This window comes from Scophthalmus maximus, chromosome 1 (genome assembly GCF_022379125.1).
Source record: "Scophthalmus maximus strain ysfricsl-2021 chromosome 1, ASM2237912v1, whole genome shotgun sequence".
Classification (NCBI taxonomy): Eukaryota; Metazoa; Chordata; class Actinopteri; order Pleuronectiformes; family Scophthalmidae; genus Scophthalmus; species Scophthalmus maximus.
The window spans coordinates 7,113,874-7,141,580 of NC_061515.1; the positions used below are offsets into that span (position 1 = coordinate 7,113,874).

General features: G+C 41.1%; 1 protein-coding gene across 1 annotated transcript in view; it reads right to left on the reverse strand.

Moving 5' to 3' along the window:
- The window catches only part of adcy2a (adenylate cyclase 2a), a 45,155-nt gene that overhangs the window by 10,017 nt on the left and 7,431 nt on the right, over positions 1 to 27,707 (reverse strand). The window contains exons 3-18 of the mRNA XM_035629804.2: positions 20,047 to 20,208; positions 12,152 to 12,301; positions 9,306 to 9,454; positions 9,028 to 9,139; positions 8,232 to 8,359; positions 7,309 to 7,467; positions 7,011 to 7,143; positions 6,743 to 6,919; positions 6,611 to 6,654; positions 6,345 to 6,425; positions 5,669 to 5,738; positions 5,479 to 5,576; positions 5,261 to 5,345; positions 3,392 to 3,529; positions 1,818 to 1,937; positions 1,521 to 1,705 (exon numbers count right to left, since the gene is read on the reverse strand). Coding sequence (XP_035485697.2) covers positions 1,521 to 1,705; positions 1,818 to 1,937; positions 3,392 to 3,529; positions 5,261 to 5,345; positions 5,479 to 5,576; positions 5,669 to 5,738; positions 6,345 to 6,425; positions 6,611 to 6,654; positions 6,743 to 6,919; positions 7,011 to 7,143; positions 7,309 to 7,467; positions 8,232 to 8,359; positions 9,028 to 9,139; positions 9,306 to 9,454; positions 12,152 to 12,301; positions 20,047 to 20,208 — 1,991 coding nt within the window. The remainder of the gene's footprint in view (positions 1 to 1,520; positions 1,706 to 1,817; positions 1,938 to 3,391; positions 3,530 to 5,260; positions 5,346 to 5,478; positions 5,577 to 5,668; positions 5,739 to 6,344; positions 6,426 to 6,610; positions 6,655 to 6,742; positions 6,920 to 7,010; positions 7,144 to 7,308; positions 7,468 to 8,231; positions 8,360 to 9,027; positions 9,140 to 9,305; positions 9,455 to 12,151; positions 12,302 to 20,046; positions 20,209 to 27,707) is intronic.

The window sequence follows — 27,707 nt, forward strand, 5'->3', positions numbered from 1 at the left end:
TATATAATAGAGATCTTCCTCATTAGACCCATTAGAGTATGATAACGGCAAAAGCATATTTTCCAAAATGTAGGACTGTCCCTTTAAGTATGCTACATATTACATTGAATGCATAGATTAAGCTGAGCATGGCACATTTCTACACATGTAACTGTCTCATATTCTGTCAAAGGAGGAATGTCAAGTCTACTTTGAAGTTATTTACTGTATAAAACGGTCATTTTTTTTAAAAAAATGGCAAGTTGAGGTCTTTTCTGAAGGCAGCTGATCCGTTGACACATCTTTGTGTAATTTTATAATGCAGCGTGATAAGGAATATTTATCATAATAGTCAAGGCTGAAATGTATTACTGTGGAAACAGCATTTGTGACATATCTGTGGGCTGAGTCAAATCATTGTGCAGTGCGTCTTTATTAAGCAGCTAATTCCCTGAAATGTTGGCAATAGAGAAGGCTCTCGCAATGCCGTGTGGAATATCAAAGTCAAATAATGCACAAAGAGCAGAGGGGAAACGAGGGTGGATAAATGACTGTGGCATGTGAGGAACATATTTGTAGTAGTATTAAGTATAACTTCAATTGGTGTAAATCTATTAAGACTCATGCCGCTGCTTGTTCGTTATTCTGATTTTATGGGTTCGTTTCTGACTGTTAGACCAAGATGTTAAATTCACCAGTTGTTGCACACACCTGGTTTAATATCTTCGCCCTGTAACTGAAAATGGCCTTAAAATATGAAGGTTCTCAATTTTTGCATTTTAATTCAATCTCAACGATGCAATCCTCTCCAACTCTAACCACTCACTGCAACATATTCAGAGACAGTCCTGCAAAACAGCCAGACTGCTACTACGAAATCATCCTGAACATGACCCTCAACCATCTCAGCCACCCAAAACTTGTCGCCAGTCAGTAGAAAACTCTGACGTGACATTTACATTTCACTGACCTCACAGGAACCAACAAGTGCTCACCCTTTACACCAAAGCTGCGGGGAACACACTGAGTTGATGTGATGTGAGGAGGCCTCACTGCTGAGAGGTCGGGCTAGTTACATGTCTGGGATCATGAATGCTTCTTTTAATGGTTTTTATTTTGCGGTTTAATCAGTCTTATCAAGTGTTACTAGATGTTGTCACCATTTGCTGTCATTGCAAGCAACACCATTAACCTTTGAGTGACCCGCCACGTACGTACGTGACGGGGAAACTATGTGATGAGCGAACAACGGTGGGGGGACGAGAGGGGGGGGGGGGGTTCTTTCTGTTGCTTATCAAACCTTAGAATAGAAGTTGCAGTAACAAAGAGTTGTCATTAACGGGGGAAACAGGGAACGGGTCTCAATGACCTCGGAAATTGATCACAGAATCCCACAGGATCGACAGCAAACGACCATTCGACTCCACACCACTCCCCTTTCCGTTTCTCATGCTACCTCAACACTCTTCGCCCAGGTTGACACTATATCCCGCTCTCACACTCCCCTGAACAATATCTGTTTTTCACCGGCGTGCGCCTACCTGTCGAGACTTTCGGTCTTGTACAGGAATCTGCTATACTCATCCAGCAGGGAGGCGTGCGTTTGCAGAATAATGATGTTGTAAACAACTACAGCCGTCAGCATTATTATCATCTTCAGCTCGTAGTTTATCCTCAGGAATACTGAGCAAGAGATGAGGCCCAGGATGCAGCTGTAAATTAAATACTAGACAGAAGGAAAAAAAGAGAGAAAGAGATCGGTTGATTAGTTCAAAAGCTATGAAAGACAAGTGAATTTAAAGAGAATCGGGATTATGGTAGCATTCATCTTCACTTACAGGAAGGTAGAAATTGTTTTTGCCGGCGAAGGTAATTAGTTGTCCGTTTGGGTAAAACTGTGTTTCATTGGATGAATTGTAAACAGGGACTGGAGGCAACACACTGTCTTCCAAAAAGAACTAGGAACAAAGACAAACACAAAAACACAACCAATTAAAATGAAGGTTTGTCTCATTTTTGAGCAGTGAAAGCAAACTATTTTTCAATTAAAATCCTCCACAGAAAACTCAATCGACATGCAAATGCAATTGACACGCAATTCCCGCCTGCTTGCCTTGCATGTCAGCACACGAGAAGATAAACTAGTCTACATTCTACTTGCAGGCGGAAAAAAGAATCTTGTTAGATAAGAGGCCAATGGTGACAACCATTCAATAATGTCCTTTAAAGTGAACCTGCAGGATAAGATGAGGATTGGCTGCCCCACAGAGCAAAGCCAAGTTAATTTGGTTCATCCGCCCTGAGCGAATGACCCACGTCAGGCACAAAACAAGATTATAATCTCTGGAATCGATTTGTGTGAAGGTCTAAACCAGGGTCCTGACACCGGGCGACATCCACACAAGCCTGAGGCTACTATCCCACCTTTATTCAAGTCTTTTTCTCTCTCTACAGAAGATAAGCCTCTTTCGAAAGAATCAGGAAAATTAACGAGGAGGAGCAAAATAAAAATGTCACGTACCATTTCCCCTCATGACTTCATGCAAATGGTGTCGGCACGGTCACACAGGGAACCAGGCATAACGTTTGAAAAAGCCAACTGGTAGACTGCTTGACAAGGGAAAACTAAAACTAACAAAGGAAAATAATTTTGCTTAGCTAACTGACTAGTTGAAGATCCAGTTTGCTTGCGGAAAAAAACGCACAGTGTATTGCTAATAAGAATTGAATATTATATTAAAATGTTACTGCATCCACGATGACGGACACATTAACAACTGTGGCACCGCATAGGTTCTAATGATGCAAAAGGTAATGATGTGAGTTGTTTTTATATTAAGTTATGTCAGTGAGACAGTATTAATTCAAGTTTGTTTGACGAATACAATTCAGAAGAAAAAAATCTGAATTTGTTCATATCATCAACTTGTCACTTATCACTGCAACACGTTGCATTGGGCTTCCCTCCGATTACACAGCAGTTACAAATAACTATCTGAATAGTTATCTGAAGGGGTTGTGATACTTTATTTCTAGGGAATGCCTAATTGGTGTTTTCGCTCCCTGACTGCAGAATCTGCACATATGTAACGGGGGTGGCCTTGAACCCCATGGGCGCGAGCATCTGTCTCCAGCACATCTCTTAAGGTGTCGGGGAGTGCGGTTTAAACACATTGCACAGCTCTCAACTGGCACCAGTTGACTGTTACACCCACCGCCCTAACCCTCACTCCCATCTGGGTAACGGCACCAATGTAACGGGGGTGGCCGCCAACCCTCGACCTCCGGCATGGGAGACGGACGAGCAAAGAGGCTAAAACCTATGGCCTCTAGCGTCTGTCGCCAACACGCCTCTTTACTCACACCGCACAGGACTCGACTGACAGGCCACCGTTACACATAAAATTCTTACCATGTTGAAGACTGCCATTATGAGAATCAGAGCTGTGGTTGTCATGGTGAGAGTGATGCGGGGCCATGGCTTGTTGGCAATAATGACTGATGACCTCAGGAGCCACATCCAAGATGTAGAGGATCTTTTACTGCAGTGCTGCAGGGACACGTACACAGCAACACCAAAAACACAAGAACGTGTGAACGGAAGTACACAAGAGGACTTGGGAGTTGATATACTGAAGGTCAGGAGGAGCACAAGCACATCAGAACTCTATAAAATAAGTAAATACTGCAATATGTATGCATCTGAACAGACAAATACACAACTACACTCTTGTTTGTATTTCTAGGGAAGGACAATTGCTGTGAAATAAATAACCAAAACATTAAGTTGAGTTAGTACATTGCTTCAGAAGTGCCAATCACGTTCAAGAGGCATACAATTATGGAGAGAGGGGATCATCAACTCAACGGTGCATGCTGCAATATATTGCTACATGCAATTACAGCAATATAAAATGAACACTAGAAGTGATTCCATCATGTACATAACGCCGTGACCTCTCAGTGTACACAGCTACCTTCATGGGATGATAACTTTGACTCTGCTTTGTCTGTAGAAGGAATGAAAAACGAAATGCTGAATGTGTTTCATTAAAAGACAATGACAGCGAAAGCCAAAATCGTTTGCTTGATTATCTCAGAGCAATATCTGCTCATCACTGGGGCTGAGTGGCTGTGACTTTAGCTTTTAGTAGCTCAACGACGTACATTACAATACAATACACTGTGAATGGCAGACTGTCATGCATGAGCAGGATTATTTAGAGCTAGAAGGACAAAAGGCGTATTGTGAAAACAAGGCATGTGCAAAACATTTTTCACCTCTAGACCTGCAGTTCAAATTATAATAGGTATGACTTGAATAAAATCACACAAATAAGAAATAACAATAATTGTCACATTAAAGAGATTGTCTGCATCTTAATTATGGAGTCTAATGTTGTAATTTACAGAGGATCCATGAACTCCAGGCTTACTGTACAGGAATCATTGAATAAGTTTTGATGGGTGTATGCAAATGAAAGTAGATGATTACACAACACAAACTAAAGCAAAAGGCAGAAGGCTTCTAAACTAGTTAATGAGTGTTGTGTCTTGTTTTGGAGCCTTGGGCAACATCCATGAGAATCCCAGTCCACATCCAAGATGCAGATTCTCACTTGCAAAGAACTAAAGATCCTACATCCAGTGAAATGGGTTTTGTAGGCAATAGCTTTTTTCTTTTTCTCTACCCCTATTATTATTTTTCTGATCCATCCTTTTTTTTTACAAGGCCGAGAGTATCACAGAAGAAAGCTCGAGCAGTTTTTGATGCCCAGGACTATCTTACAGTGATACAATATGAATGTAGTGGCAATATCTAGATCTTCAAAGAGGCATGAAAAGGCATGGTTACCAAATCCATTGTAAGGGGGCTTAACCCCCATTAAATGTAGCAGAGAGCATAGCCTACGAATTGAATTGGCCTCATCTTAAATATGTTAAATGAAAACATACGATGTACTACATGATACGTGAACCTTGGAATCACATGATCCAGTAGAGAGATGGTAGTATGTTATTATAGGTCTATGCATTTTATGTTGGCCAAAAATGTTTAAAGAATGTTGTGTCTTGAAGCATGCATCAAAGCTGTTGTGTATACACAGGACTGTCTAAGTGGCTATGGGGTGGGGGGTTGGGATGACCGAAGGGGCACTCAAATGATTAGGACTGACATTAGGCACAGAAGTGTCCCAATAGACAGAAGGCATATTCTGGCTAAACACATGTTTAGGGTACTACAAAAACACTGATGTTTGCAGTAAATTGATGTACTCACCAGAAAGTGCCCAATGAAACATATGAAGAGGACCAAGGAAAGGATGAGAAAGGCCATACCAAAGGATATTCCCAAGATAGTCGTCCTAAAAAGATACAATATGACATCGAGTTCACAGGGTTGAGTTCACTCAAAGTTTTTTGTCCTTGGATAAAACGTAATTAGCACAATGATTTTTATGTTAACAATAATAATAGTTTGAACAAAAGCACACGTACTTTGGAAGGACGAGAATCTGCACAATGAAAATGCAGGAGAAGATCAAACAGGCGCAGGTGACATAGTATTTGAAGGCGGGCAAGGTTGTCGCTCTGTACTAAAAGATTAAAAAGAAGGTCAATATCAAGGCACCACAAGTGAAGGCAGGAGAACAAACACTGATAAAAATCAAGTTGAATTGACTCATACCTCCTTCTCCAAGGATTTGTTGTGAAAGAATAGCGATATTCTTTGGATGTCCTCGGACTTTAGCCACTGTCTGGAAACATACAGACATAGTTACAGACCAGATAATTAAATTACATTCTTTGGTGTTGTGTTGCAGCCAACAGCACAGGCAACATTACACTGATATTTGGTGGAATCCATTCTTCTCCTCAATCAGCAAATTCTGGATGCAAATGTCAGACAAGAGAGGCTCATTGGCTGATCTCAAAATCAACCATGTACCACTTCAAGAGACACAAGATGAAGCTGAAGCAAGGCCCACCAACATGAATTTAACTTCTAAAATAGCGAAGATTTTAAACACGCTGCTTATATTAATATCTCAACCTATAAATATCTCAGTACTTGAAGTCATCTGCAAGGGAGAGTGGGTGAAATTTAGAATAGAGAGACTCTTAGCTTGGCAACAAAAGATGTTATTAAGCTGATATCTGCTGGGGGCTGCTTTAACATTTGAACAACATTTGTATTGTCTACAGGGGTGGTGTTTATTACTTTACGGTAAAATTCTCAATCAGTTTGTTGCAATGTTGCAGCTACAATTGTAGTAGACAGTACATCTCATCAGTATTAGTATAATTTCCTACACTTTCTGAGATATTGCCCCTTTTGCACAGTATCAAAATTATACCCTTACTTTTGTGAATTTATCCCATCAAAGGTCCTGATCATCCTCTCATTAAATTCTTCCTCAAACCGTTTCTTCTGAGACTTTGTCCTGTTATGGGTGACACGAAAAAGACACACACTATTTTTAAAGTGCACATAATATTAGTCACACACTTCAAACCTTCTTGTAGATGTCTACTCCTATTAAACATCGTGTCATCTTTGTCTGCACCGTTAATGGTGGAGGACGACCCCTGCCAAAGAATATTGTAGCTGTGAAAATGAGCATCTTGCCTTTCTGATCTCCTCTGGAACTGATACTGCCCCATCGGCACATCCTAGACACAGAGCAAGAGAGGAGAGGCAAGTTAAAAGCTGAAGCTTAACTCCAATAACATACTGCTTGTGAAGAAAAAGGTGACACACCGCAGTGTTGATCTTCCCGTTCTCATTAGTCATGCTGTCTCTGTGGTGCAGGTTGGCAAAGGGCTTGGCTGCTCCCCAAGACTCCAGGTAGCGGGTCATCCTGACTGAGGCCCTCATCTTCGCTCCGTCCAGAGTGTGCCTGGTGCGGTAATGATGCTGTGGGCTTCTGCGCTCCACCTGGACATACACATTAATTGTGTGATTTTTATTGTATTGCAATCATTCTCCAATATTTGTTTTGCTTCATATGATGTGTGTGCTTTGGTACCTTTGGGTTGATGACTAAATAAGTGATGACTCCATGTTCCTTTAGGTAGGGGTCCCTTTCCTGTCCGTCCCCATCTTCCACCTTATACGCACCATTCAGGTGCTCCAGTGTCACTGAAGTGATGTGGACTCGTCTGGCAATGAACAGTTATGAACAATCAACAAATGTTTTTTTTTTCCACGAACATTAAGTGTGGCTCTGTCTTTATCCTTCAACAATGACCAGTACACTACCAGTACATTAACACCTTATGAAAACAGAAAAACAAGTGCTTCCATGTAACTCCCTGTTCACTCACCCTGGTACGCCTCCTGCCTCCATATGATTGGCCAATGTGACATCATGTGACCAAACGTCGTACTGCCATTTCTGAAGTCCAATCACACCGCACAGGACATTCCCCGAATGCACACCAACACGCATGTTGATGTCAACCCCCGTGGCATCTCTCACTTTCCTGTCATACACCGAGAACAGAGTATTATTAATATGGAGCAAAATAAAATATGACACCATTTACTTTTGAGAAAGAGAGCAAATGCTAAAAAAAACGACACAGAAACTTTTCTACAGTATTTTTAAAGTTTTCAGAATAAACCAAGTCCGGTGACAAATATGTTAATCCTGATTTCAAATGCTCTTTGAGGTTAAGCAGTTAAAAGGTTCAGTGGCATTTTCAACACAACCACTCAATCACTCACATTATTTGCATGCATTTAAACACACTGTCAAGTTAAAATCATTTTTTTAATTTGACTTCTTTCTATCCCCATTCGTTCTGTGCCACTCTGCTTTGTGTCACACAGATGCCTAGTGAAAAGATAGCACCTCAAATTTACCACGGCAACACATAATTCAGCTAAATTAACAATCAAGGAAGCCTCCAAATCTGAATCACGGCTTAGCAAGTGCTTGTCATCATTACAGGTAGGGATGGTTTGATGGATGAAGCTCAAAAAGCACTGAGTTTAAAAGCATAGCTGAAGAATCTTTGAAATACCAGCAGTCAAAAGTGGCCCCATTTAGAGTCAGACACAGGAATCAGCATGACGTGAATTTTTTCGGAAGCGTTAGCAGCATCGATTCTCAGTTTTCATGTGGTTGCAAAATGATGAATGAGCCCCATCCTTTATGTCAAAGGATACTTAAACTTACATATGCACAAATGGTGGCACATGGCATAACAGAATAGCAAGCTAAGTTATGCTAAGTGGCACTTACTTGATGGCCTCACACATGTCGAGACCCATTTTCACACAGTTCTTAGCGTGATTCGGTAGAGACTCTGGCAGGCCGGACACACAGTAGTAACAGTCGCCAAGGATTTTGATCCGCATACATTCGTTCTCCTTCATGAACAAAGGCAGAATTCAGATTGTCCAACTGAGAGACAGTATAGAAGCAGGTTCTTAATTTAAACACACAATAACCCTGAGGGACAATGCACCTTCAGATTCTTTTTTCTTTATATATTTTTTGCATTCAACCTGCCTCATACTGTATCTACAGTGTGTTATGCTCTATTACTCATAACTGTGAGCAGGAAAAAAACATGTTCTATGATTGATTTCTCCATGTATGACTCAACAATAAATACTTGTACTACTTGAGGACAAAGACACATTCTTGCTCTTTTATCTTGACAGGCTGCTATTTAACATACATGTACATTGTGTTTATTGAAGACTGCTGGACAAAAGATTTTGTGAATATATTTTAAAGATATTATGAAACAATCTTGTATCTCCATTGCAAATATCTTAGTGTGAAGTCAGTCATCACTGTATGACCAGGTGTTTACAGGAATACGACTAATTCATGAAGAAGCAACAAAACGTGATCATCAAAAGCTGGTTCCATAAATACAGTTTTTACACTGTATTTTACCCTTTGTAAGACATGACAGTGAGTAAGAGTATACGATATGTACTGTTATTGTTCAATCAGCAATGAAGACATAAAACTGGCACAAAAGATGTGTTGAGTAGTGACAGGGTTCAATAAATGAAAGTTTTACCTTGGCTATTTGATCAAATTTGCCAAACAGCTCGTTCAGCATGTGCACCAGCTCTCCAGGTGAACAGTCGCTGGCCAGCCGCGTGAAACCTACTATATCAGCATAGAGTATACTAGAGAAAGAAAAATTGATTTGAATTAATATACAATTTCCATGAAGAATTGGAGCTCTTTATGTAAATCTTTGAATGTGACACATGAACAGGATGCATCAGAGATGTGTCTCACAAGTACAGTGCCACATGGACGCATGAATCAAATTTAAAAAAAAACACATGCCTGACATTTGTGTGTCTCTGGACATAGAGGTTGTGAAAATTGTTGGTGTTCTCAATCTGGCCAAAGTTTGGGCCCTTCAGTCTCTGGATGATCTCAGCTTTCATCACACGGGCGATGTGAGCCGGCAGCAGTGACAACAGCAGACGCTCCTGATGGCGATGGAACAAAGAGAAAAACAGTAGCCAAGCAGGGATGTTAGGAAAAGTAAAAATAAAATGATAATCTGATCTGATTTGAAACAATTGACATTCATAATAAATGTTGTAAGGTCATTTCTGACCAGCAACCACAGATGCCCAACGGTCGGCCCTTTTGTTTTAGCTTCATTTGTTGAGCTTAGCTTCATTTTTATCTTTTTATATTGCTTCAACATACCAAAGTGCCACTCTACCAAAATTTATTCAGATTAGAAGTAATGAAAATGCAAATCAAGAACAAATCTTTGACTCCTCAAACAAAACAAGCGTTCAGATTCAAAATGTGGATATTTATCATATGTAATTGAGGTTTAATGATGAAGGACCTTGGCTTTGAGTGTTTTTAAAAAATTATTTTGAATTGAATTCAACCCCTATTAACATTCTGATGATGACAGAAGGAGAAAAGGTTTTCACCATTATGTCGCCACCAAGTCCTAAGTGAAGGTCAATCGAGCACTACATTGAGTCAGGTTGACTTCCTGCTACTCAAAGTAATGATACATTTTTTAATTTTTTTTTTTTTACAGTGCTCAAAATTCTATTGCGGGACACCAGAAATCATAGTCACCCACCTTATTTTACTTAACCATGTCTCTGTTTCTGTCTGAGGTTACCGTCGGTTGCACTCGGAGACAACTAGCGCGGTAATTAGCAATTAAAACTCCTCTTTGGGTAAGCAGCAGTTCAAGATTGGAGAAAACACTTAATTAAGCAAATGTCAACTCCAACTTGACTGGCTTTCCGCATCATTGATCAGAGGGCTCGGAGGGTTCGTTTCGTACATGAAGGAGCGGTCCGTGGGGGCTGCTAACAAACTCTGCCTTGACTTTTGCTTCGTGATGACTTCACATAGTAGCGCCTCGGCGCTCACTCGTACCGAAAATGTATGCACTCACTGTACTGCAGGGCACTCTGGATAAAAGCAAGCTACTGACGGCATATGTTATGAGTGCACTGGGCGCCAGAGAGGAATGTGTCTTTGCACTGTAACTACCATCTGTCGCAGGCAATAGCAGCACTCCAGGGCTACTGGAAAGCCCAAGGCATTTTCATCTTCACTCGTGGCAGTTGCAACAACACAAGCGGGATTCAACAAAGGGATAACCAGCTCCAGTACGAGCCTGGGGTTTTAACAACAGCAGCTGTACCTGCTTCTCACCAAGCCCACAACTGCAGCGGCGGTATAAGTAAAAGTTTAATTTAGTACCTGGATAGTTTCTCTCAGGACTCAAACACAATGTTGGTTTTTGGATGTTGTATTTTTTGTAAAAAAGGCATTCGCACACTAACAGCATTCTAACACGTTTTTAAGTTGGAACGTGGGAATATGAAAATTGGGTAGCCAAAAAATGCGATGGGATGGATATCGAAAAGAGTTCTAACAGAATGATATTAAAAGACAGCAGATTCAGTGGGACAATAACTACAAAATAAGTGAGGCTACATTCAGTTCCTCAATCATGAGCAGTAGGGGAAAGAAAACAGGTCATGCCTCCTCTAATTATGTAAAAATGAGACCTATCACTTTCTTATAGTTTTGTCCAAATCCTGTCTCGAGTATTTGAGATATTGTACCGAGACCAACAACGCTTAACAAATGCTGCTTATGTCAATACATAATTCCCTATAGCCTTTTCAACACCCAACAAGAGCACTCCAAGAGCATGCTCCAACAAGGCTGAGCGATCCCGCTCGCAATGGTGAAGAATCCATAAAAAAAAAAAATACTTCAAGCATGTCTGTCCAAAACTTAATAATCCTGCAAACAAACAGACAAACTGGACCAATCACATAACCTCCTTATGGCGGAGGTAATGAACATTGGAAAGCTGCACAGGACAAACACAAACAATCATCAGGTAATTGGAAGAAGTAACGATGGACCTGATGCATATCAGACAATTTTAGTCCATAACCTCAATTCATAGGGATACACTTGCTGCACATATAGTTGCAGGTCTCCTCATATCTTTTGGATTGACTGCAAAGAACTGTTACTGCCTTTAGCAAAGGCAGTAGGCTCCAGGGACATAACACTATTATCACACTAACTGAGGTCATTAACAATTACCACATTCTGTAAAACACAAGCCAACGTTCTCCGGGGACTCCTTCCTTTCTTAATCCACAGGAATCAGGCACTGAGTAGCTGCATGCAGACATGAATGGACTGCAGCAAATTCTAGGTGAAATCCTTCAGGCACAACGAGGAGATAAACAGTGAAAATGTTTATAGCGTGAATGTTCAACACCATTAATGGTGTGAGACACTCTGATGAAACAAAAATGTTGCTTTTGGATGCCAAGTTGCAGTGAAGATGTTTTGGTAAAAACTCAAGGGCAGCTTTAAAAGGGCTGATGAAAAATGCAATCCCACAAAAAGAGGGGAAAAAAACAAACCTTTTTTTGGATCAATATCAGTTATTTTGCCATTGGCTTTGATACAGTGTTATTCTCCAAGTGGTGTTTGTGCCACATTGTTTGTTTTCATTCACAATTTGTCACCTTATGTAGTCATTGTTATAATTATCATAGGTTGTATGAAATCCATTCCTCATCCACACTACTACACACACTCAAACCACTCACTGCCTGTCGGACTTACACCGACTCACTGGTCATTAAGACTTTTATCGACCACTTTACCTGTTGTCTCTTCTCAAACTCCAGTTTAATTGGAGACTTGATGCAGTTGCAGGTGTCTTGATAAGTCTGCTTTAGTGCCAACTCCATCAGATGCTTGTGGTAGGCCCCTGCCATGTTCCCACACATGAAAATGATAATATTGGCCAAAATCTGCGCAGTAAAGAGGAGAGACAAAACTGGTATTAGATAAAATATCAGACAGTAAATCATATTCAAATCAAATATGTTGATGGGGTAAATGGTAACGTGGCATTTATGTGAACGGGCAGAAACAAAGCTGTAAAAGGAAGCAATTGTCTCATTTTTCAACATGCTTAATGAAGTGACAGTAATAGTGGAAGGACTAAAGATGTGCAAAAAAAAAGAACAACCCTCAGAATTTGTGTCATAATTTTCCCAAAAAAATAATTAAGATATTTTCTGAAAAAAAGCTAGCTCCACCGGACTCGAGCTTCAATTATCAGTCTGCTCCCCTCGCTCACAGCGCAGCCGTCTTTAGCTCCATCCAACCTCAGCTTCCGCCTGTCAGAACACTCATCTCCCCCCAACAAAGTACAACATCCTCGTGTGGTATTGTAGATAAAGACGAAATTATACATTTTCAAACTTTGAGAGAGAGATTTCTTTTTGTAAGAAAAAGATTCTTGTAGATATCTCAAATTAAAAAGTTACTACTTCCCAAAAAAAAAAAAAATACCAGAGAAGCCACTAAAGCCTTTCTCAAAATATTCACCACTGCAATTAAATCTGAATTTTAAAGAGGGGTTATCTCCCAACTGTATGGGAGCCTCCACAATCTGAATGCTTACTCGACAAATTTTGTTTAAAAGGACAGATGGGATAATGGACAATGGATAGCAAGATATAGGTGTGTTTAAATGGAGAAGCAGAAAAATCTCATGCATGCAAAGAATTTTGATGGAAAAAAATGTATTTAGATTTTTTAATCACTCCCCTTATGAAAGCACTTACAATTATGGTAATCTGCAATGTTGGAGGCATTCAAGCTGTAAACCACTACCACATGTTTTTTTTTTGTGAATACCAAACCACGCAGAATATTCTCATATGCCATTCCATTTCAAAGCTTTGTATTGGCCATTTCTCCCCCAGACGCAAATTACATTAACAAACACTTAAATTGCCCATATTATGCTTCTCAGGTTTTTCCCCTTCCTTTTAAATGGCAACTTGACGGAATTTATTATACAGTGCTTTTTCTCGTCTCATCAACCACCTAGAGAGCTTCGCTCACATTCACACGGCGCATTTTCCATCCCATATCATTCATACTCTGCAGACACAGTCCGTCGTGGGTCATGCCTACGGACACGTCGGCATGCAGACTCGAGGACAACGATCGGCCGTCCCGTTAGTGGACAATCCACTCATCTCTGAGCCACAGCTGCTTTAGTTTGCGCCGTATAGCTTTTTTTTTTGTCCATCTTCCTCACCGTGGCCGCCTGTGCCAGCTGCTTTGCCTCAAGCCGGCAGAACAGACGCCTTGTGTATTTAGTCTTTGCGCTCGCAGTCCTCTGTCAGCTCGTCCGGTGAGTTATGTCTCTTGTTAAGTCTGCTGTTTTGTTGCAACTCCCGTGATTTCCCCTGCTCTCTTTTGTCAGGAAAAGAGACAAGAGCCGAGAAATACAGTAGAATGGCAAATAAAGGGAATTACGTGCGTGTGACCCCATATACCGCCCCTGTTCAGATGTTTATCACCTAGAAAATGGCATTAGGTATTCCCTGCATCGGATGTGGCTTGATCAAGATTTCCCTCTGCCGGGGGGAAAACTAATGAATACATCAACGAAACCAAAACAGAGTAACATATAAACTTAGCTAATTATGTGCCCACACCTCTCCCATCCATAGCTGCGCTCTCTAATGAGCTCAGATTCAAAGGGGAGTTCTGTCTGTTCCCTAATTAGTGTGATTACAGCAAACACCACATCCCACTACAGGCTCCATTTGACCACAGCAGCGCGTAAGTGATGGAGCCGCTGTTTATCAATAACAACATAACGACGAAAAACATCGGAGCAGCGATGAATGCGCAGGGCACGCATCGTATTTTACCCCAATCAGGCAATACTAACTTTTTTTAATATTGTAACCCCCCCCCCCCCTTGACCGATCAACTCCACAAGTTAATCATCTGGAGATACCCTACCGAGTAATAATCCCATCAAGTTTGATGAAAGTGCATTGTTGAGTTATTTTGTACACACACACACACACACACACACACACACACACAAACACGTGGAAAACGGTACCCTGCTCCCGCCTATTGCCGGCGCACACAGGGTAATACATTTGAGCTGATTGTAGTTATTATAATAAGGGATTTTACTCGCGATTAGCAACTCAGACATAGTATTGCTCATGTATGTGCGAAACTGCCCCCTCTTGCTCATTCAGCATCCCCAATAACCGCAGAGAATACAATGCAGCAAAACCGTTGTGTTAAATGTGATACTTAAGGATAAGTGCTCACTGCAACCAAAGGTCTTCACCATTCCCACGGAGTGGAAATTGCACTCTCCGAGAGGCGCAGTCTGTTTGTTTTATTTTCACTCTCACCTCATGTATCTCTCGTGGCAGTGGTACACGAGACGGTCCATTAGAGGTGCTGTTATGATAGGATGTGGCCCAGTGATGACAGGTGAATGTATGGAGACCCAGGAGGGCTTATGGCACTGAGCTCAATATTTTCTGAGTTAAAGCAAATGGACAATTTAATAGTTCTCTCCCATCGCGTTTAAAAAATAATATATATTCTCCTCCGCACATTTACAGTACACGCACCGTCCTATTTCCATCCTCCCGTTAGCGTGACTTTTCTCATTCTCACCAATTTCCTTTTCGCTTGCAGTCTCCGTCTTTCCTTCCAGCGTAATTGTGACCTTCCTGTCGCACTGACCATTGGCAATTTGCTCTCCCTTTTCTGATGTTAATGAGCCCAAAAAGATTTACATTATATCACCGGAACAATACGCCTATGACCTTCTCTACAAAGAGCAAGCCTTTTATGTCAGTGATAACACTAATACTCTCTTTAATAATACTGTCCACTGTTCCATTTTGAATAACAAGATACTGACTATTCATCAGCACAATTCAATAAATATTCCAAAGCCAGGACCTAGCGCGTGCAATACCCATGAAATGTGTCCGGAACATAAATAAAGGAAAGCCTGGTTTCTGTTCAGATAGACATGTTCCAAATATATATCCGACAAATGTATGATGAACTGTGAATACAGCGGCGATATACCTGTCACTCCTTTATATCTGACAGATGCAAACACGGGGGCAGAGGCCATTATGCATCTATTCACTAGTATTTGGAAGAGACGTTCCTCTTGCTGCTCTCTGAATTTACTACCCCCCCCCCCCCCCAAATTAAAAGGCATTACATTTACAAGCCTGGCTTGGTTCATGACTATTTTTATTTTCAATAGCAAGTCGAATAAAACTGTCTGGACTGAGGTCAGACAAGTACCGAATAACTGAGAGCAAGCACAACCAGATGAATTGGGGCCTTTTTCAGAGTTTTTTTTTTAGTAGCCCATACATTGTATGCAACATTTTAGGTCACTTGTGACAAAGCAAAAGCATAAATACAACAAATCTAAGATCAACTACTTTAAGATTCTTCTAACAAACCCCTCATGCAGCAGGTCATCCAATTATACCATTGTATCTTCTGAAGTCAGAACATAGAGAAAATACTTAATGTATCAAGTGTTTTTAAAGCCTCAACGAATTACATTCAGTGTGCCACCCCCATCCGCTTACGCCTGTTAGACAAGACACTGACAGCGATCTAGACCAGCTCAAAGGTCAGCTGAGTGAATCAGCCTGTATCCATTACTGATGGACAATTACAGATAACAGCAGGTTCAGGTGAGATGGCCTCTAAAGTGCTCCGAGCCGTGCTGGTAAATTCTGGGGTTATCTAAATCAGCCAGCTAAAGTCTATGTAAGCTATTATGGCTCTTATTATCCAACCAAGGGGAGAGGAATACAAACATCTAAGATCAGTGCAAAGGGTGAGTCTTGTTTTAATAAACTGCTGGCAGCGACATTGGGCAGATATGATTACATGATCCCCTCAATATAAATTTCAAGTAGAAAATGAGCACCAATAACTTTGTATTGTAGAAATATTCTTTATTATTTGTAGAGAAACGGTGACCTTGTCAAAGGAAAACAAATAATACCATCGTCAAAAGAGAAGTGACGTGGAAATCTAAGAAACGTGGGTTTGAAAACATATTCAAAATAAAAAATAAAGCAACGAGAACCCACTGATAGGTAATAAGATAAAGTTGAAATAGAGAGTAGTGAAATATTGATGATTTAGTATTCAACAATTAATAACAAAGAACACAAATGAAGGCTATTTTCAGTCTGAGAGGGAAGTTGGGGGCAACTCAACACAGATAGCCAATCACAGCACTGAGTTTAATGTCAGTCTGGTTAAATTAAGAAAACTCCCAAGGCTCTACGCATATATTTATTAAAAAGTCATTGACTTTGAAATAAGGGATCTCTGTTAAATAAAACATCTTGTATTTAAAGTATTTGAATGCTCTAACGCAGAGCTGTGTAGACATACTAAAAGACCACATATACTACAGTGAGTTGCCAGATAACTTTTTTTTTCTATTTTGGCAAAAGAGAAAAAAAAATAACGATGCAGCCCTGCATCATTGTTGGCAACACTATGCAGGAAGAGATTGATTTTTTTCCCCGTCATACACATTAATCTGGACCCAACGGAGGGTTTCACCTCTTTAATAAATCAGCTGGTTTATTAAGATTCCAATGAGAGAGCACTGTGAAGTTCAATGGACTAGACAAAGTGGATGTATCAGCATGATTTCTTCCCACTTAATGTCCCCTGAACAGTTTGTATGCACACAAATAACAATGAACAAGAGTGAAGACATTCATTTAATGGCTGAAATTTGCTCATGGAAGGACAGATTGGTGCCCACAATATTTAAACTATCTGAGGTTAAAGTAAATGAAAACACCAACATTGTGGGAACTATGCTTACTTAGAAATTGGATAAGAATATTGCTATAACTCATATCAACAAATGGCTTGAACTGGCTCTCGAAAAAAAAGCTGTATCTGTAATACAAGTTTAGACTGCATATCCTTACCACATTCATTTACAATGATATTGCTTCCTGTACCAGTTAAAGCAATTTACTCAAGCGCAAAATTAAGAGCATTAAGAAAAGTGTCCAGCCAGAATTAATTATTCAACGAGGCCAAAGAAGTCAAGAGAGTGTAATCAGGTCAAAAAGTGTGTTGGCTAATCATCTGATTGAACAGCATGGTTGAGTGCTGCAAACCCATAAGTGTCACAGTGGAACAGAGGGTTTTATAGCTGCTGTTCAGTAGTTACCCTCTGACACTTAAGTCTTCCTGCCGCCCAACCTCCCTGCTCTTATCTTCAAGGGCCGTAAGCCGCCACTTGTCCCGACACAAAGGACTGGACTGACGTTGGCATATTGCCAGTGAAACACAGGCGGAGGGAAAATGCAAGCGTTCGGTTTCTCGGTCTGACCCACTCTAACAGTTAGTTAGACTCAACCTGGATTTGGAAATCATTTTTTCACGTCGGCAATATTCTTTATTGTATTAGCATTTTAAATGCACACGTGAGCACATGTACAAGTCAATGTTGACTCCACGAACTGTAAGTTATGACAACTTCATCCTCTGCTGCCACGTGGATAAAAAATACAGTCTTGACCTTAAAGGTCAACAAACTTATGGAAAACTTTGTCACCTTCATTGACTACAAATCAAACACTGATGATCCAACGCACACCAAGGACTTGGCGTCGTCTTTGTTTACTAGCAGCCATTTTGTTCCTTGGCAATTTCACATCTAGTGACGGCATGCAGTCTTGGTTACCTATTGGACATAAATTGTTCTCCTTCCAACAACGCGTTTGTAACGTGAATGAGTCAGACTGTAAACTAATTGTTAATGTCTTAAAAACAAAAACAAACTAAAATGTTTTGTTAATGCAAAAGATGCAAAAGAAGAATTTTCATAAAGGATTATATTATGCTATTTTGAGATAAGTGTCCAACATGTTTGCATAATGCAGTGTGTAGTGGAAGCATTCATTTCAAGTATAAACAGTGTAACATAAAATTATAGTATTTTTTTCTACGCAATGCACAGGAGAAATTTAAAAAAATTACATTTCAAGGCATTTTCTTGTAATCATCCCAAGATTGTTATGCTTTCACTATTGTTCCAAAGGAGATTCTCATAAAGGACACTCCTTTCTGGCAGATTAGCCATTGGATTGTGCTGACAGGTGAATCGACCTAATGCACAATAGGAGCTGGCAGAGAGTGACCATGTAGCATACAGCCCCAGGTCGCCCAAGATGCCAGCAAGCCCATGATACAGTTACACAAAAGGAGGAAAAAAACAGTGGAAACCGAAAATAACAGGCCATCACAGCAGCGTTCACTGAGCAGTAAAAGAATATTTTAAGAAATGCATGAAAATATACCAAAAGGAAACCATCATTAGTACTAAAATAGAGCCATAATGGCTAATAATATATATTTGTCATTAAACACATTATTGCAAAGACTACGACTATTACAAATGAATTGAAAAAGGTGCGCAGGACATGCTTTCTTGTCATGAATGATATATTCCTAATCAGTGGACATATTGTCCTATTGATCATCTAATTGATTCAGGTCTGGATTTTTATGGATGCTTTTAGGGTTATTGTTTCCTTCATGGTCGGGGAGGCTTTAAAAAGCCGTCTCCATCCGGCCATATTCAAAAAGCTGGACTGCTGAAGAATCAATCTATCCATTAGCGAGGTCTGCAAAGAGTGGTAGTCATATTGTGTGATGAAAAAGAAAGTATCATTAGGACGAATAACCATTTAAAATCAATTCTCAGGCAGCAATTGAGGAATACAGCTGAAAAGACAGTATTATACATTATATAGAGAAGACAGAGGTAGAAAGGAGGAATTCCCCTGCAGGAAGTCTCCGGGAGGTAAAATAATTACTACGATAATCATTGTCTTTTTCTACGCCAGCAATGCCCTTTTGGCTGTGAAATATTAATTTGCAACCTGGTCTTTGAATAATACGATCATCAGCGAGGCCTGGTTTTTGTGACATGTTAAATTGATGTTGTTTCCTCCTTCATACATTAGTGGGAATTAGCCCAAGTGTAAAGGTGCATGCATGTGCATTACCCAGATAATTTGTTTTCCTGGTATTGTTTTTTTCCTTCTTTGGCTCTCTCTGCATATGCCAACTGCCTGAACATTTTGCATTTGAAACAGAAAAAAAGTGCTGGAAAGTGGGTGACCTTTTCATAAAGTATTTTTAAAAAAAAAACACATTAGAGTTTCTATCGCTCACCTGCTATGCTAAATTAGATTTAGTTTCAAAGGTCACGTTTGTGTTTATGCTAAAAATACATGCCGCATGTTTGAAATGACCAGAAATGCTCATTCTGTGTGCAGGATGGGAAAACGTTAGAGACAATGGAATGGAAAAACAAGGCCAAGAAGATTCCATCTAGATAAAAAAAAATAAAAAATGTTATATGTCGCATGGATTATGAATGGGGCAGAATGTACCTACCGTCTCTTCCAACTTTACCAAGAAAGCAATCCAGTGTATTTCCCAAAATGCTCAAAGTTCTGTGTCTTGTGCATTGTGTGTATATGCTGAGAATTGTTTTTCCCCAGTAGTGCCACACTGGTCAAGTCACTGATCAAACCCACGGTAATGTGTGAACAGATTTGCGTCATTCTGTGTTGGACATGCGTGTGCCAGCTACTATTTAACCCCACTTGATGTTCGATCACCTTACCTGCCACACCACCGGCTCCATGTGATCGGCTGTAGTGGACAGGCACACACTCAACACGACGGTGTGCGAGGCGGAGGTCAGGACACTGGCGATGATGGCGTCCCGCATGGAGAACGGCAGCATGGTGTAGACCACAAACACGATGAACAGGAAGAAGGACACCTGCGGAGAGAGAGTGACGAAGAAAAATGAGAAGTATGGACGAACGCAGGCTCAAAAATGGTATCAGCGCTCGACAGTTCATTTATGTACAGCTGCATCATTGGCACTAAAAAAGAAATAAGGAACCAAAAACCAGGCCTGCTCTGGGAGGTGTTTGATATCGAGAGCCTGCTGCGGAGTTTTTAAAGCGGCTCGTCTGCCTCTGTTCTGCATGTACAGAATGAGGCCAGGAGCCGTTAACCTTTTTCTTGGTTATTCGGGGGGGCCGGTGGGAGAGCGGGAGGTTTGCGTGCGGGTTGGGGGGTGGTGGCGTGGAGAGAGGAAAGGAGAGGCAAGGGAAACAGAACCTCCTCTGTTTGAGCTTGGGTCGCTAGGAAACACTGCGACTTTCTTAAAAGCCAGGGTGAGCTCGAGAATGTAAATATCGAAGGGCGGTTGGTTACCTGAAAGACGGTGATTTGTTCACGTTCGAATTAAAAACTTCTCAAATGAGTATTATGTCTTTGGCAGTTACAGACCTCCTGCTGCGTCAATACAGATAAAAGTAGGAAATATTTACCAATTGCTGTTGGAGGCTTTCAATTTTCTCAAATTGTTAAACAACAGTCAACATGTTAAAAGATCAAACTGTCAAATTTAACTTTCTACAGAGTGGAGGCAATTCGTGGGAATCACCACTTACGCTGCTGTCTCGACGCTTTCAGGATGTTTGTACATAGCAGTTGTGCTGCTGTGGTAAGTAACCACGTCAGTTTTTACAAAGAGTGCAGAGCACCAGGCTTCGGTTCAAAAAAACAACCAAAAAAACAAACAGAACTTTGGACAGGTGTGTTCAGACTTGTAGTGACGTACTCAATTTGTCACAAATTGGGAAATTCCAGTTGAGGCAATTGAGGGTTTAGTGTCTTGCACAAAGACACTCCAGCACTCTGACCCTTCCCGTTTGCGGGCGACCTCGCCGTCTCCTGATCCACAGCCACCCACCGCGTCAAACTCTACGTTTCAGCATGCATGTCCATCCCTAGTCCTGATCATTGAAGATGATCACCCATGGATGCCCATTCCATTAAGGCATTCCACGCAAGTCATATTCCACGCAATTTGTGTATGACATCATTCAACCTGCATCACATCCATGATATATATATATATATATATATATATATATATATATATAGGTGCAGTATCTATTGTATTCTCTGTATTAACAAGATCATATGGTTGAATCTACTGTAGATATTCAATATTTAGTAACATAGTTTTTTGTTCCACGGCTTCCGTAATAAAGACATGAAACAAAGTAAAGAGAAAAATGGCTTTTAAATAAGTACAAATAGCACAGAGTTAAACAGTTAAAATACTACAGTATACAGTACAGTATTCATCCTGCTACTTTTTTATGACAATTTATAACAAGTGCTGAAGTATCCCAGTCTTTGACGTTTGACACACCATCACAACCACGTGTCAAAAAGATCTTGAGCATCTGTAACTGGCAATAAAAATGTATTGCATTTCTGGATAATTACATGACAATTCTTTTTTCATCGCCAAACCAGCAGCAGTTGTAGTGATGGTTGCTGCTTTTATTGCTATTTCCTACAGTTTTTACAGAGCAGCAAACAAAGACAAACTGCTTATGAAACTAGGCCCTTGAGGCGGCACCGTGGCACCAGTTACCTCCTTTTGATTGTGGCTGTCCAGGTTTAAAGCAGCTGTGCAGGAAGTATTATTTATGATTCTTTTTAATTTCATGCCACATTAGGAGAAAATATACTGTAGAGAACGGAAAAGCAGTATCACCCCGAGGTTACCTTGTTTTTTTTTTCTTCTTTTCCATATCTTGTGAGAAGGCTATTTTTGGAGAAATTGAAATCCTGATTTATATTCAAACCAGTAAGGCTGCGAAAGATTGCTAAATGTCACGGGGCATTACTATACTGCGAGAAAGATACGATATGAGCATTGTTCAGGTCTTTATCGATACGTCATGCCTCTAAAACATACCACATAAGCATACTATACCTCCATCTGAAATGAACAGTCATAATTCAGGAACAACAGAGAATAATCAATATGGAACTGGGAAGACAGAGAAGGTCAAACCGTAACCTGGACCTTTATACAGAGGAGACCTTGATTGATGCTAAATGTATTAGACGGTGTTGAAAAATAGAGTAACATCAGTATATTACCAAAGGAGAAAAAGAAATCAGATACAGGCATGATAGGTATCAGAACACTAAGCTGGGGTTTGAAAGACAGGTCCACTAATTAACAGTGAAACGTTATATAATTAAGTTCCTCCCATGGAAGGTTTAACATTGAAACAACTTGAAGTTGGTGAAAGACTTGGTGTTTTTATAATCTTCTATGGAATCACATGGCCTCCTCATGAGAAGTACTGTATGCATATACACATAACCCTCAGACACATTTGACTGCATTAACCAATAGCTTCCTGAAATAATGGGCAGGCAAAAAATGATGGAATATCAAGAGGAAAGTGTCTCTCTCAAACAAGGTTGGCAATTTGTGCGCCACATTAATGGCACTGGGCCCTTGAGACCTTTGCACCTGCAAGAATGGCCAACATTATACAAAATCATTGAAATAAAAGAAAATTAGGGGAAAAATAAAAAGAAGACGAGGATGAAACAGGGTTTTAGTGGACTGTCGCTGAGAGCAATGGTGAATCAAGCTGCGGAGAAGAATTGATGAATTGATCAAGCAGCCGAAAAATTGCATGTATTTTCGTAAATTATTTGACGTTTTGTTTTTCAAGGCTAAAATTCGCCTCATTTGCTGGTCAAAGCCTCTCAAAGGCAACGACTATGGATGGGCTGTCTGACATCATTGTAAACTGAGGACTTTTCATATCAAATTTGCCCCGTCGCACGTGTTTCTTTGTGAAGTCTCTGCAGAACGACAGCCGCGTTATCCGCAAATCTCCCCATACCACTGTCTGACAGAGCTTTAATTGGGCCCAGTCTTGCATTATTCTTACAATGCCGTGGTCCAGCAATGCCGACAAGAGCTGGGCTGAGCACGAGTCGACCGAGAAGAGGTGGCAGGAAAGGGAAAGCAGACAGAAATGTCCCGAATGCAAAGGGGAAAAAAGGAGCATGAAGAGTCACCTTTTTGTATATAGTTACGTGCAAATGACCACGTTAAAAAAACAACGGCGAAGATATATGTAGAGAAAAATAAACCGGCGTGACTAGCCCTCGGCATAAAGATCCAAACAAAGGAAAGAAAAAAAAAAAAGGAGCAGTCCTGAGGGATGTGTGAGATGCTGTAGTATTCCTGATCAAGGTAGAACCTCATCACTAGAGAGTGATGCTCCCTGCTCTGAAACACATGATGAATTCAAATTCATGAAAAAAAAAAAAAAAAATGGATTTCAGTTCTCTGTGCAACAACTAAAGGAGTCCTGTAATGGAGAGAATCTGGTGAGCAGCTCAGTGGGTGTGAACCTACAAGCATCAGATCATTAGCATCCTTCTCCGTCAGCGGATTATCATTCTCTCGCCGCGTCAAGAGCGGAATAGGAACGTATCAACTCACTTCGTAAAAAAAAGAGAGAGAGCCGCTAATTGCTGCCAAATATCCTAGAGAGCAAGGCAACTGTAATTTGGTTAGAGTCAAGGAAGCTTCTTTTTGTTTTTTTCTCAAAATGAACGGTCTGAAATCCAATGATGCTAACTCAATCATGAAACTAGACCCAGGATAATGGAGAGGCTGCTGGGGGAGAGACACCTGCTGAGTGATAGTGCATGCTAGATACGGTGCGAATGCGGCGACAGGAACAGCGCAGGTCTTCCTCCATCTTGCTGGATGCGGGCGCGCGAGGAGCCTCTCTCTCCCCCCGACAACTAAGTGGACAAGGCTTTTTGTGGCCCCGTCGCGGCGCGGCCCACTCTGCCTCCGCCCCGTGAATCAGTTCCTTGATAATGACACTGAGGAGGTTTTACAAAACAAATTACAGTGATGGAGAGTCAGATTACATCGGGCCTTTAGTCCACACTCAGTGGCAGAGATTAGTTTACAGGCTAGGTTTACAGTGTAGAGTGCAGCGTCTTGTGTCCAAGTGAGCATCGAGTGTGTGTCTGTCTCCTATAAAACAACCAAATACGTGATCTAAAAAGGGCTTAGGTAAAAGGAGATGTACAGAAAAGATGTAGAGTAAAAATGCAGAAGATTAAAAAAAACAATCAGCCCAAGTGCTTGGTTTGTTTCCACAGTCACACAAGGCAGACTTTTTTTTAAAATATATAAATACATGTTTTCCATCTTCCTAAGGTCTGACCTTTGACCTGATTTAAGAAAATGACTCCCACTTCTCCCCACCACCTGCATCTTTCCCTGCCTCCTTCCTGTGTTTCCCCTCTTCTATTTTGGCCTGACGGTAGGTCTTCTATTTTTGCCATCTACCCCCTTGTTTGCCATTTCCGACTGGCGGGCCTTTTCCCTGCACCCCAACCTTCTCCCCCTCCTCAGCTCTAAAGGCTAATGAGGCTGGCTGTGCATTCACACAGTGTGTGTGTGTGTGTGTGTGTGTGTGTGTCTGTGTGTGTGTGTGTCTGTGTGTGCGTGCGTGTGTGTGTGTGTGTCAGAGACAGTGGGTGATCAGGAGAGACAGAACGAAGGGAGGGAGGAGATGAGGCAGAGTCCAGACATCTCTCAGTGAGGGTTGGAGGAGACTGGGCCACACAGATAAGCCCCTCACCACGACGCCGTCAGCACAGAGTGAGGGCTTTGTGGCGAGGGGATAAGCATCCAATTGATTCCAGGTTTGAAAATGGAAAGTGTACTGTATACAAACTAACTCAAAGAGGGGGGCTGTCGGGCACAATCACCACTGAGAGAAGATTTGGAGCCCCCGTGCCATTTCTATTCACCTGACAGTGCACTGAGACTGACAGTGCGGCTTGTATTGTAACCGTGTGTTGTTCTCTCACCGTCTCATCTGAGGATGGCAACAGAGCATATAGTTATTTTGACAGCTGTCTTTGTTCCCTATGTGGGGAAAGTGCTTCATGACACTGGGGGGGGGAAAGGAAGAAAACTAAATATGGAACACAATAAGGAATTGAACTAGTTTCAACCCAATCGCAGCAGAAATGCAAATGAAATCTGTTAAATTGTGTTAAATTGCCATCTGGAAAAGTTGTTTGGATAAAGCTCCACGAGTGATGTTATTTCCTGCAGTGGACAAGTCCATTTAGCTTGTTAGCGTGCAAGGGGCTTTGTGGAAACTAATATGTGCTGACATGAAAAGAATAAAGGAGGGGGAGAGATAGTATTTTCAGCACTGTGAAATGATGCTACGGGAGATTGTGACTAAATAGGTCGTACAGTCGCACGGTTCGCCCCAGTGTTTGTTTGCAGACATGGTTTCTTGCCCTATGCGGAGTATAGCAATATCTAAAACACTTTTTGGCAACTTAAAGGACAACGAGGTGTGCTATCAAGAGTTGTAAAGAATGTGCATGAGCATGTCAAGAGTGGTGCAAGGCAACGTTGTGACAGACGAGAGAAAAGGGTACGAGGAAAGTCGAGCTTATTAGAGCAGTGGTTGCGCCGAGCCGCCATATCACTGACCACGCCTTCGTCTTGAACCCATGACAGACGATTTTTAATTTCATAAAACATATATGACCTACGTGTGGGGGGTTTTTTTGGTGTCATTTTAGGTTCCCGTTAATGATTAGTCATCACTATGAGCCGTCACTGTGATTTCGTCTTTGGACAGGAACACTGGTCACTTTGACCTTTGAGACTTCGCCCTTTAACAACACTCGACAACCACGATACTGAATACAGTACAATCCACACTCCAATGTCTGCTGCCATGATTCCCCAGCTGCAGCACTGTCCCTTTGTCACGGTGCTTCAGTGGCAATTCTCCTTCTCAGATGTGCGACACGATAGATTCTACTCGACATACCGCAGGCAATGCAACACACGTCCTGATGTTTTGCATCATTTTTGATTGAATGATGTATACAATAAAGTCTACGTCAATAGACAATTGATGTACCCGTTTCTAGTGTCCGTCGAACTTGACCTGCGCAATTCAAGAAAGGTATGGAACAAGTTTTAAGAATCTCAGCGCATTTCCTCTCGCCAAATATTCCTACATGCTCTTTGTGTCTCGCAGAAACCCTTCACAGCCACTACTGACGCGGTTCATTCGGAGATCTCTTCATGGGCATCTCAACGAGAAATTCTGTCCGCCAATGCCAGCAGGCTTTCTCTGGTATTAGTGCCAGTCAAACTGGAAAACATCAGAGCAAATATCATTGTACCCCTCACAAAATAAGAGGATGATAACAGAGCTGAGACAAACACATTTGTACTCCCGTCACGACTGACAGCAAACCACGTTACATCCCTTTTGTGAAGGAAAGTTTAATACTGACAGCGGGGGGTTAAAGAAAAATTGACATAGTCGTACAACAACCTTTCGAAACAAAGCTTCTTCCATTGTTGACTTCCTCTGACCATTCTGAATTGGGCAGCAGCTTTACAGTTTAACTGATTGCAAAAGAGAGATTGTGCAAAATTCGACAAGCATAAAAACCACAGACAGAGTGCAGGACAATTTGGACAGTTCTTTCCACAAACACGGGACACTACAACCTAACCATCACTGAACATCGGCATGAAACAGTAAATGGGAGAGAGATACAGAGAGATGCTGCGGTTTAAAACTCCTTGTCACACTCTTTTTGCGCTGTCCACACACCGCACTGCGAGCAACATCTCTGTCTTCATCTCTACGTCATTTAATAACTACTCAGTTTTTTTCTTCTTTTCTCATCCACTGACCGGCAACGGCAACATTGTGCGAAAGACATGAGACAAAAGCAGCCAGTCTTAATGAGCGTAGAGATGTACATGACAGGTGAGGCGGTGGGATGGCGAGGCCCTCCCTCTAATCACTGGTTCATTCCCAACTCCTCGTGGTTACCTCCTAGCTACATCAGCACAGAGAGAATTTAATTAACTCCGACTTTTTTTCTTTGCTGCCCTTTGCATCTTTTCAGAAGCAGACAACCGCATAGTAACTGCACAGAAACAGCGGGCTGGTTACGGATTCAAAGACTTTGTTATCTTTATAATTGGTTGATATGAAAAAATATAAGCTCCTGAAACTCCACATGTAAAAAAAAACAACAACTTTGTCCTCCACTTGCAACTATAAACCGAAGGAGAAATTTCACACAGATCTAAATATAAGGCTGCTATTCACAATTATTTTATTTTCATAAGTGTGATGATTATTTCCATTGGCCTCTTATTTGGCTTTGCTAATTTACAGATTAGCCAATATATTTAGAGTTTGTCAACTTCAGATTGAGAAGTGTAGTTTGACGGTATGTATAATTCTGTTTCCTACTTACAGCAAGGGGCCGGCTCTGTTAGATGGTCTATAAAGCAAGAATAGCAGAACATTGATAGAATTGAAAAAAGTTGACAAAAAAATAGAATTT